The sequence below is a fragment of the Scyliorhinus torazame genome, chromosome 5, assembly GCF_047496885.1.
Source record: "Scyliorhinus torazame isolate Kashiwa2021f chromosome 5, sScyTor2.1, whole genome shotgun sequence".
Lineage (NCBI taxonomy): Eukaryota > Metazoa > Chordata > Chondrichthyes > Carcharhiniformes > Scyliorhinidae > Scyliorhinus > Scyliorhinus torazame.
The window spans coordinates 150,947,631-150,959,630 of NC_092711.1; the positions used below are offsets into that span (position 1 = coordinate 150,947,631).

The 12,000-nt window shown below is 45.5% G+C and overlaps 1 protein-coding gene and 1 long non-coding RNA gene across 2 annotated transcripts in view; one reads left to right on the top strand and one right to left on the bottom strand.

Moving 5' to 3' along the window:
• LOC140422119 (uncharacterized) overlaps positions 1-573 on the bottom strand; it is a 28,154-nt gene extending 27,581 nt beyond the window's left edge. Inside the window, exon 1 of the long non-coding RNA XR_011947267.1 lies at positions 269-573. This is a non-coding gene — a long non-coding RNA (uncharacterized lncRNA). The remainder of the gene's footprint in view (positions 1-268) is intronic.
• Positions 574-4,668: 4,095 nt separating this feature from the next.
• On the top strand, positions 4,669-11,659 carry LOC140422054 (uncharacterized). Its single transcript, XM_072507031.1, has 2 exons — positions 4,669-4,759; positions 7,323-11,659. Exon 2 carries the CDS (start codon positions 7,690-7,692, stop codon positions 8,863-8,865), a length of 1,176 nt encoding a protein of 391 aa, XP_072363132.1. The 5' UTR covers positions 4,669-4,759; positions 7,323-7,689; the 3' UTR covers positions 8,866-11,659.
• Positions 11,660-12,000: the final 341 nt, after the last annotated feature.

Sequence of the window (12,000 nt, forward strand, 5' to 3'; positions counted from 1 at the left end):
GTGGGAACTTGTTCTCTACCATTTGAAGGTCCTGAATCTATTTTAGGAGTCATGTCTGCCATAAACTCAGCCTTACTTTTTGGTCGCCAACTCTGTTTGTGTATCTGTGTACACTAGCCCGACTATTCTTTCAGTCCTGTTTTATTTTAGTTTCAACGACCAGCACCCGATTGAATTAACACAGTCTATAAAACGGTCCTTTCTAGGGATCGAAGCACTGCTTGAGGCGGCTTTAAGACTTTTAATGGGTGAAAAAGATATTTCTTACCGCAGTCTAGCCGTTTTTATTTGGGTCTTCCATCCTTCTGGTCTTTCTTCAGTCTTCTGATTTCATCCTGGCTGGCTCCTCCCCTTTTGCCAAACGACGCCAGTTGTAGAGACCTACCATGTGGATTTAGTGGCACTTGCGACACTAAAACTCAGTAGAAATTTGAGTTAAAATTTATTGGGTGCAAACAAGAATCGTTTATTGCCTCTATTTGTTTACAATTGAGAACCACTTAAATCTTATTCTCTAATAAGTCCGGCTAGCAAAAAGGACTTAAAAAGAAGCAACTTGTACACAATTTAACTTTGAAATAATACAGAAATGGTTTCTTGCTTACGGCAAATCAGATTGCATTTACTTCAACAGCTAGAGTGGAAAAGTGAAAGTATAGAGACAGCGAATAATTTAGATCAAAGTATAGATGATTCATGAATAAAGATGGCCATACGGACCCGTACGGTTATACAAAATCATATCAGTCTTTAGCCATCTTTCTAACCTAAAACCCAATTGGTTTAGGTTAGAATCAAATGAGTTTGATTTGACGATTAGCTGTCAATTTTCAATGTGCAACATTAGCTTTAAATGTTTCATATCTGAATACTTGTGTATGTTATGGAATGCGATTCTGTGCGATTATCACAACCAGTTTAAACTAGACTTAGAATAATAGAATTTACAGTGCAGAAGGAGGCCATTCGGCCCATCGAGTCTGCACCGGCTCTTGGAAAGAGCACCCAACCCAAGGTCATCACCTCCACCCTATCCCCATAACCCAGAAACCCCACCCAACACTAAGGGCAATTTTGGACACTAAGGGCATTTTATCATGGCCAATCCACCTAACCTGCACATCTTTGGACTGTGGGAGGAAACCGGAGCACCCGGAGGAAACCCACGCACACCGGGGAGGATGTGCAGACTCCGCACAGACAGTGACCCAAGCCGGAATCGAACCTGGGACTCTGGAGCTCTGAAGCAATTGTGCTATCCGCAATGCTACCGTGCTGCCCTCGCTATTTTGCACATTGTGGACACTAGTGTCAGACTTCTGCTGACTTCGCTATTTTGCACATTGTGGACACTAGTGTCCGACTTCTGCTGACTTTGCTATTTTGCACATTGTGGACACCAGTGTCCGACTTCTGCTGACTTCGCTATTTTGCACATTGTGGACACTAGTGCCTGCCCTGTCCCTGGAATGATATCTGGTACGGCTTGTGTTTTAATGTCACACTGTCTTACAAATGTATTTGTTAGAACAATGGAGCTCAGTAAAAGTGCTGTTTTGATCTATAATGGAATTATGCTGTGTCGTGCTGTTTTGTGTCTCTGTTCTGTTGAAGCTATATGTTTTGAGATGACCTGAGGTTATGAGTGTTGAAATCCTTAATTTAAAATGGGTATTTAAAACTGGGGCTTAATATTAACGTTAAATAGCTATCTTTTAACTATCAGGTGTATTAGAAAATAGTTGGTTTCTACAGAAGCCATGTTAAACTCTAACGTGTGACGAGATCTTTATTTCAGAAATTAATACTGTATAAACGTGAATGCTTCGACGCTGCTGAGTGAGCATTAATTGTTGAAATAAATAAATTCTTCAATAATTTTGACAAGAAGAGAACATTAAATTGTGCCAATATCTGGCTCAACCACAAGGCTATTTGTTGAATCCAATCAAGATGAGTAAGAAATAAAGCTATTGTCTTTCACAAACTGTCTTTTTGAATCAGTGTACCTTGGAGTGACCAAATATATTAATTAAAGATTACTGTTTTATTTAGCCACCAATCAGTAACAGCTGATTGATCCTTAATTCAGTTACAATGAATGAATCAATAATGAATCAGCAGTTCTCGTAAAAGACTGATTTTTATTTGCTGTAAAAATGCAAAAGCAGGGCAGCAGAGTAGCACAGCGGTTAGCACTGCTGCCTCACAATGCCAAGGTCCCAGGTTCGATCCAAGCTCTGGATCACTGTCTGTGTGGAGTTTGCACATTCTCCCCGTGTTCGCATGGGTTTCGCCCCCACAACTCAAAGATGTGCAGGGTAGGTGGATTGGCCACGCTAAATTGCCCCTTTGTTGGAAAAAAATGAATTGGGTACTCTAAATTTCTTAAAAAGCTTAATTGCTGTATATGTAAAGAATGTTTTGGGCTGCATGGTGGTGCAGTGGTTAGCACTGCTGCCTCACGGTGCCGAGAACGGGTTAGATCCCGGCCCAGGGTCACTGTCCATGTGGAGTTTACACATTCTCCCCGCGTCTGCATGGGTCACACCCCCACAGTCCAAAAAGATTGTGCAGGATAGGTGGATTGGCCACGCAAAATTGCCCTTAATTGGAGAAAAATAGTTGGGTAGTTTAAATTTATAAATTTTTAAAGAAGGAATGTGTAATGAAGGTAAAAGTACTGGCAAGAGAGACCTTCAAGGTCAGATTAACCTCATCATATGATATTGTAAAATAAGGGATTCTATAGAAGCAGATAAAAGGACAGTATGAAACAGTTCTATTGTATTTCTGCCTAAGTTAATGAGAGAAGGAGGTGTCAGTAATTGGGGATCCAATTCAATTAATCTAGTGACCAAATTGACCAATTGTCATGTTATGAGGTAACGGTCACTTTGGTGATAAAAGTAGAGGTTCTGAACGCCTTCCTTGCTGGCCAAGTACTGAAGACTCCTGAGGCCGAGTTCCAAGGAAATTACTGTCAAAGAAGGAGCCAGACTTCCGAGGTTGAATTCCACAAGAATTACTGTCAAAGGAGCCAGAGAGGGTTACGCTTCTACAGACTGATCCCCCACATGAAGTTGGAAAAGTCAATGCCTTAAAGTTCAGTAAACCTTTTTCTTTTCATAAACTTATTTTTGTATTTACTATCCAGAAAATTCTGCCTTTGTCTTAATTGATTTAAATGCTGTCCAAACTAAAGTGAATTTATTAAATGGTAAGTTGGGGGTGGCTGAAATTAGTTATGTTCTCGATAACAAGATCAGTATCTTCAATTAAAAACCTTGCATTTCTATAGCACCTTTCACAACCATAGGGCGTCCCAAAGTGCTTCACAGCCAATTAAGTACTTTGAAGTGTCATCACTTTTTGTAATGTAGGAATCGTGGCAATCAATTTACACACAGCAAGATCCCACACACAGCAATGTGATAATGAGCAGATGATCTGTTTTTAGTGATGTTGATTGAGGGATAAATATTGACCAGGACACTGGGGTAACTCCCCTGCTCTTCTTCAAAATAGTGGCTGTGGGATCTCTAACATCCATCTGATAGGGATAGACAGGGCCTCAGTTGAACATCTTATTTGAAAGAAGGCTGTTCTGACAGTGCAGCACTCCCTCAGTGCTGCAAGGAGGAATGTTGGATGTAATTTTTGTCCTCCAGTCCCTGAACTGGGACTTGAATCTACAGCCTTCTGACTCAGAGGTGAGAAAACAGCCCACTTAGCCACGGCTGATACTATAGACAATACAAAGTTAGAAAGTGAAAGCTACCCTTTAAAGCCCCCATCCTTTGCCTCCAGTGCCTAAATGTAATAATAAAAACCCCAGTATAAATAACATGGATTTGACTGACAAATGTTGAGGTGTTGGTTTCGAGTCACAAGGTTTGACTTCCCATTTGAGCCTAGGGCACCTTTCTGTCTCTCTGTTGCTCATGTCAATGACAGACAGCGATGGAGCTGAGGACTGAATTTAACAGAATAACGCTCCAGTTGGCAAACTTCCATGAATGTCACACAATTTATGTAAAGGGCTAAATCCAGATTTAGAGAAGACAGATTTTTAATGGGTTGAAGGGTAATGGGGAACTGGCAGTACGGTGGAATTAAAGCCAGGATGAGCACAGCCATGATAGAATTGCAGAGCAAACTGGTTGGGCCAAATGGCCTAATTCTGCTCCTATATCTTATAACTTATGAAAGGGGGAGACATTGATTTGCTCCCAGATGTTGCCCAGAGGAGGAAGTTTTCGTCTGACACTCATTGTCGAACCTCCACATTATGACATCACAAAGGAGCTCGTCCTCTAAACCAGCCAATAGGAATAAATCCGTTCCGCAGTGGCGTCACTGCATTTGAGCGCACAAGCCCGGCGCGCGGCCACCGCCCAGGGTGCCGACCCCCCCACCGTCTGTTCCCTCTTCCCCCAGCACATCGTCGAGACGGTTTCCAGGCAACCAGCTGACAGCTCCGGCCAGAGCGAGAAGCCCCTCCCCCAACCCAGGACTGCGCATGTCTCGGGGAGAGGGATATCTGCGCATGTGCAGGGTGAGCTCAATCCCGCTGGCTTTACCGCTGACTTGTGCCCAATGGGAAGATAGGAGGACCGGAAGGACTCTGTTTCTCCGCCAATCAGAGCTCCTCCATTGTCTCAATGCGGAAGCTGGACATGGAGGTTTCTGCCGAGCAAAGCCGTTGTTCCTCCAACCCTGAATGAGCTTGAGCTGCACAGACTCCTGTCCAACATCTGTGAGTAAAACACTTTCTTTTCTCCCCCTTTCCATTTCTTTTCTCATTCTCACCTTCAGTTGGTCACTTGCAGCAACTGAAGGGAAAGGAAGTGAATCCAGGGAGGGTGCAGACTCTGGAAAGCTTGGCCCAGGTCTCTCTCTCTCTCTCTCTTAAAGACATTGACATCCTTTGCTCCCTCAGCTTGACACATTTATTTGTCTGGCTAAAAGGATGGTCTCTTTCCTAATGTTCACAATTAAAGGGCTGATTTCCCCAGGAGATGGCTGACATTTAAGGGGACAGTAAGCAGGGCAAATCCAACTCAGCCAATTACTTCTCTGTGGGTCTACTGTCTATCATCAGCAAAGTGATGGAAGGACTTTGAAAAGTTGCTATTAAGTGGCACTTATTCTGCAATAACCTGCTCCCGGACGCTCAGTTTGAGTTCCGCCAGGGTCACTCAGCTCCTGACCTCATTACAGCTTTAGTTGAAACTTGGACGAAAGAGCTGAATGCCAGAAGTGAGGTGAGAGTAACTGCCCTTGACATCAAGGCAGCATTTGACCGAGTATGGCATCAAGGAGCCCTAGCTAAACTGGAGTCAATGAGAATCGGGGGATAACTCCACTGGTTGGAGTCACACCTGGCACAAAGGAAGATGGTTGTGGTGATTGGAGGTCAATCATCTCAGCTCCAGGACATCACTGCAGGAGTTCATCAGGACAGTTTCCTCAGCCCAACCATCTTCAGTTGCTTCATCAATGATCTCCCTTCCATCATAAGGTGAGAAGTGGTGATGTGCAGTCATCCACAATGTTCAGCACCATTCTCAACTCGTCAGATAACAAAGCAGTCCATGTCCAAATTCAGTAAGACCTGGACAATATCCAGGCTTGGCCTAATAAGTGGCAAGTTACATTTGTACGACACAAGTGCCACGCAATGACCATCTCCTACAAGAGAGGATCTAACCAACACCCCTTGACATTCAGTGGCATTTCCATCGCTGAATCCCCCACAACCAATATCCTGGGGGTTACCATTGATCAGAAACTGATCTGGAATAGCCATATTAATACTGTTGCTCCCAGGGCAGGTCAAACGCTGTGAATCCAAGGTGTGTAACACACCACCTGAAGCCCCAAAGCTTGTCTACAAGCACAAGTCAGGTGTGTAATGGAATACGCTCCACTTTGCTGGATGAGTGCAGCTCCAACAACATTCCAGAAGCTCGACACTATTCAGGACAAAGCATTTAAACCTTCCATCACCGAAAAACAGTAGCAGCTGTGTATACCATTTACAAGATACACTGCAGTAACTCATAAAGATTCCACAGACAGCACCTTCCAAACCCACAACCACTACCATCTAGAAGGACAAGAGCAGCAGATACCTGGGAACCTCACCACCTGGAGGTTCACTTCCAAGTTACACACCACCCTGACTTGGAAATACATTGCCGTTCCTTCGCCGCCACAACCCAAAGATGTGCAGGGTAGGTGGATTGGCCTCACTAAATTGCCCCTCAATTGGAAAAAATGAATTGGGTACTTTAAATTTATAAAAAACAAATTTTTAAAAAACAGCACAGGGGATGTATCTACACCTCCAGGCTGCAGCAGTTCAAGAAGGCAACTCACCACTACTTCGGAAGGGCAACTGGGGATGGGCAATAAATGCTGGCCTGACCAGCATTGTCCACATCCCGTAAATTAATTTTTAAAAATTTACTATCGGACAGAAATATGTCTAGTGTTGTTATGTGGTATGTATTATATATATTATTGATGGTTCTGTAATAAAATACATGTATTATTATTTCTAGTTTTGTAATATAGTACTGGACCTACATTATATATTTCCAGTCATACAGTCATTGCAGCACTGACAGAATCCATTTGGTAACTCAAGTCAATGCTGACTCTCTGTACAGCAATCCAGTCAGTCCCATTCCCCCTCGATATCCCTGTTCACCTGCAAGTTTATTTTCTTCAAGTGACCATCCTATTTTATTTTAAATTATTGATCATCTGGACTTCCACAACCCTTGTGGGCAGTGAGTTCCCTGTCATGACCACTCCATGACTAAATAAAATTCTTCCTCAGAATTTCCCCATCTCTAATCAGTAAATGTACTTATATGGAGATTCTCTACGGTTGTACAGGTTTTAGTGAGTTGAGATTTGTTGATCAGCACCTTCACGAAAATTGGGAGGGAAAGTAAGTGAATACAATCTGTATATTACACACATTTTTCATCCAGTAATATAGACATATATCTGTCTGGCAGCCTGCATGAAGATTTTCAGGTCTCTGTGTCCAGGACAGGAAGCAGTGCACTCTTGAGGTTGGCCTGGTTAAAGTCCTGGATCTGTCAATCAGCCTGAATCATCACCTTCAGGAGAATTGGGAGGGTGAATATTAGATACAGCAGAGTGAGAATGCAGGGAGAGTGTGTGGGTTAGAGATTGAGAGCATTTCAGGGAAAGAGAGAGGAAAGAATGTTCAATAGAAACTAGAATTGTCTGTTCTGAGTTTCTATCCTGTACTGACAATGATTTGTAAAATCTGATTGCAGGAAGTTCGAACGAGAGGAGTTTGAGGCGGATATCTCAAACTAAATATCACGTCAAGAACTGACTGAGTCACTCAATTCTTGGGAACCGGAGATCATCGGCCTTTGAATCTAGAAGGAGAAATGTTTGTCTATTCTGTCTGCTTCAAGAGATTTTAAACATCAGTGTGTCTGGAAAAGCACTGAGACATACACACACACCCGTGTGAGACTGTTACAGAGCACTGACTGTGGAAAGAGCTTTAACCAGTGACACAGCCTGAAAAAATACTGCACCATTAACAGCAGGGAGAGACTGTATAGGTGTTCGGTGTGTGGACGGGGCTTCAACTGATCGCCCAACGCAGTGAGACGCAAGATCACCCGGACCATGGAGAAACCATGGAAATGTGAGGATTGTGGGAAGGGATTCAAAGGCCCATACGGGCTGGAAAGGCATCAACGCAGTCACACTGGAGAGAGGCTGTTCACCTGTTCTGTGTGTGGGATGGGATTCACAGCCCCGTCCAAGCTGGCAAGGCATCAAAGCAGTCACACTGGAGAGAGGCCGTTCACCTGCTCTCAGTGTGAAAAGGGATTCACTGACATTGGCAACCTGCGGAGACACGAACGAGTTCACACTGGGGAGAGGCCTTTCACCTGCTCTGACTGTGGGAAGGGATTCACTCAGTTATGCAACCTGCAGAGCCACCAGAGAGTTCACACTGGAGAGAGGCCTTTCACCTGCTCTCAGTGTGAAAAGGGTTTCACTGACATTGGAAGCCTGCGGAAACACGAACGAGTTCACACTGGGGAGAGGCCATTCACCTGCTCTCAGTGTGAAAAGGGATTCATTAACATTAGTAGCCTGCGGAAACACGAACGAGTTCACACTGGGGAGAGGCGTTTCACCTGCTCTCAGTGTGAAAAGGGATTCATTAACATTAGTAGCCTGCGGAAACACGAACGAGTTCACACTGGGGAGAGGCCTTTCACCTGCTCTCACTGTGAAAAGGGATTCATTGACATTGGCATCCTGCGGAGACACGAACGAGTTCATACTGGGGAGAGGCCTTTCACCTGCTCTCAGTGTGAAAAGGGATTCACTGACATTGGCAACCGGCTGAGACACCAGCGAGTTCACACCGGGGAGCGGCCATTCATCTGCACTGTGTGTGATAAGGGATTTACTCAGTTACCCCACCTGCAGAGACACCAGCGAGTTCACACCGGGGAGAAGCCGTTCATCTGCTCTGTGTGTGATAAGGGATTTGCTCATTTATCCAACCTGCTGAAACACAATGTCACTCACACCAAGAGCAGGCCCTTCAAATGCTCTGACTGCAGGAGGGGTTTCAAAAGCTCACAGCTACTGATGTCCCACCAGCGCGTTCACTCTGAGGAGAGAACGTTCAGCTGCTCTCGTTGCACAAAGAGGTTTAGATCCTCATCCAACCTGATGAAACACGAGCGAGGTCACACCGGGGAGAGCCCGTTCACCTCTCCGACTGGGAAAAGCGTCACTCGGTCATCACTTGCTGAGCCACAGTGTCACTCACAGCAATGAGAGACCCTTTAAATGCTCCGACTGTGGGAGTGGGTTTAAAAGCTCTCAGGTACTGATGTCCCACCAGCGCATTCACACTGAGGAGAAACTGTTCAGCTGCTCTCACTGCGACAAAGAGGTTTCAAACATCATCCACATTGCGGAGACACCAGCGAGTTCACACTGGAAAGAAGCCATTCACCTGCTCTCACTGTGGGGAGGGATTCACTCAGTCGTCCAACATGCTGAGACACCAAAGGGTTCACAAGTGATGACGGGTTGGATTCTGCTGTTATTCCTGCTGTTCATCACATCCAGGACTGAACCTGGAGTGGGTGGAGGGGTTTGTCTCCTCGTCAACTCCTGGTGCTAGGACGTGGTGACCCTGGCGAACTACTGCTCTCCGGATCTGGAATACCCGACTGTGAAGTGCCGTCCATACTACCTTCCACGGAGTTCACTTCTGCCATCATCATGGCGGTCTACATCCCACCCCAGGCGGAAGTGAAGAAGGCGCTTGATGAATTGTACACCGCTATCAATAACAATGAAGCAGAATACCCGGAGGCCTTGTTCATCGTGGCCGGGGACTTTAACCAGGCCAACCTCAAGAGTGCACTGCCAAAATTCCACCAACACATCTCCTGTCCCAACAGGGGCCCCAACATCCTTGACCACTGCTACACAAACATCAAGAGCGCCTGATGATCCATCCCCTGACTGCACTTCGGAAAATCGGACCACAAGACGGTGCTCCTTCTCCCGGCATACAAGCAGAAACTTAAGCTGGAGAATCTGGCTATGAAGGTTGTGCAAATGCTGGTCTGAGGCAACAGAAGAGCTCCTTCTCGACTGGTCCATATTCAAGAACTCAGCAGTCAACCTAAATATGTATCCCAGCACCATCACAGACTTCATCAGCAAGTCTGTAGAAGATTGTATGTCAAAGAAGGTAGTACGTACGTTACCCAACCCGAACCCATGGTTTAATCGGGAGATTCACTCCCGACTGAAGGGCACGTCTGAGGCATTCAAGTCCGGCAACCCTGACCTATACAAAAAAATCTAGGTACAACCTCTGCAAAGCCAACAGGGATGCCAAGCGACAACAGAAGAGTTGTCCGGAATAAGCGAGAATCATGGACTCTCATCGATTGTGGCACGGCTTACACAACATAATGCGCTAAAAAGCAAAGCCGAGTAGAATCTTTTGCAACAGCGCACCCCTTCCCGACAAACTCAATGCATTTGATGTTTATTTCGAGCAGGAAACCAACAAACCTTTGTCATCTGCCCCAGCTGTCTTGGGCACACCCATGCCCACCGTCACAGCCTCCAAAGTCAGTTTGGCCGCCTTGAAAGTGAACCCTTGGAAAGCGGCGGGTCCTGACTGAGTCCCTGCCATGCACCCAGATCCTGCGCGGGCCAACTGGCGGGTGTGTTCGTGAACATCCTCAACCTCTCTCTACTCCGTTCTGAGATTCCCAACTGCTTCAAGAAGACCACCATCATACCAGTGCCAAAGATGAACCAGGCAGAGTCTTTAAATATTTTGAAGACGGAGTTGAATAGATTCTTGATAAGCAAGGGGGTGAAAGGTTATCGGGGGGGTCAGTGGGAATGTGGAGTTGAGGTTACAATCAGATCAGCCGGGAACTTATTGAATGGTGGAGCAGGCTCGAGGGGCCGAGTGGCCTACTCCTCCTAATTTGTATGTTATCACATCCTTTGTAATAGATTTTGGCATTTTCACTCCTACTGATGTCAGACTAATGGGTCTGTGGTTCCCCATTTTCTTTCTCCCTCCTTAAATATTGGGGTTAGATTTACCACCTTCCAATCTGCAGGAACCATTCCAGAATCTATTGAATTTTGAAAGATGATCACCAATGTATCTCTCCAGCCACCTCTTTCAACACTCTGGGATGTAGAGCAGCAGCTGCCCATATAGTTAAGTGTGTAATTGTAAGGTTGAATTGAGTAGTATCTGTAATATGTAACTGAGTTTAGTGTTGGGGCCTTACTTAATAGACAGGTGACTGGGGATGCTGGGCAGGTATTGATTCTAAGTCTGTGATCTACCACGCTTCGCGTTCAGGATCAAGAAGAGGGATATGTGGCCGCCTAAAGTGGCGTCTGGCAAAGGATGCTGGGAAAAGTGGCCAAGTTCAGGGACAGACAGGCTGCAGCTTCCAAATAGACAAAAAGCTGGTTTGTCTAACAACCGAGGAAAAAGGCCATTGAAAGGCCATCCCGGGACAATGGGCTTAAATGGAAATTGACAAAGTGGCAGATTTGGTGGCGTCAGTTTTCCTCATTTGGGAAGGCATACGTGCCTCGGACACCAACGGACATGGCCGGTCAGGACAAGCCCCGCAAGGTAGCGGATTTAATTGAACATTATCGATCAAGGTGATCAAGCCCTGATCGATTGATTGGGCCTTCACCTGGGACCGCCCAAAGGGGCTCAAACTCCTGGGGATAAAAGGTGCTGCGCAGCCCACCATTCGCTCTCTCGACAGCAGCTCTCAACAGTAACCAACAACAGTGACCCTTCACCGACCGAAGAGGAAAACCATCCACGCCATCGACGGAAGGACCCGAGCCGAGGATAACAACGACCAGCAACAGACTTTCAACACTGCCAGACTGCGGACTCCAGATAAGGCCATATCTGCCCCGTACTTGCCAGTCACTTGAAAGTTAAGTTAAGGTCTTGTGTGCATTAGCTTAGAGTTCAACTTGCATGTGTGTGTGATTAATTAACAGTAACAATTGTGTGATCGTAAATAAAGTATATTATTGTCTGATACAACTTATGGTAATTTGTCCAGTGCATAAGTGTTAAAGACACGCTATGGTTTTGGTACAACAGATCCTTGTGAAATTTGAAGCCATGTATTCGCAACAAGGCTCAAAGAGCAACAGCCCACTGCAGGCAAAGTCGGGAGATCGGCCAGTCCAGCAGAAAGAAACCCTCAGACCCTCCCCATTGACCAATTGTCAGAATGAACAAAATGCAGTCCTGGATGTAATTGAAGCAGAAACAATAACAGCAAATTCCAACCCTTGTAATCACTTGTGAACTTGTTGGTGTCTCAGCAGGTGTGATGAATCACTGAATCCTTTCCCACATTGAGAGCAAGTGAACGGCCT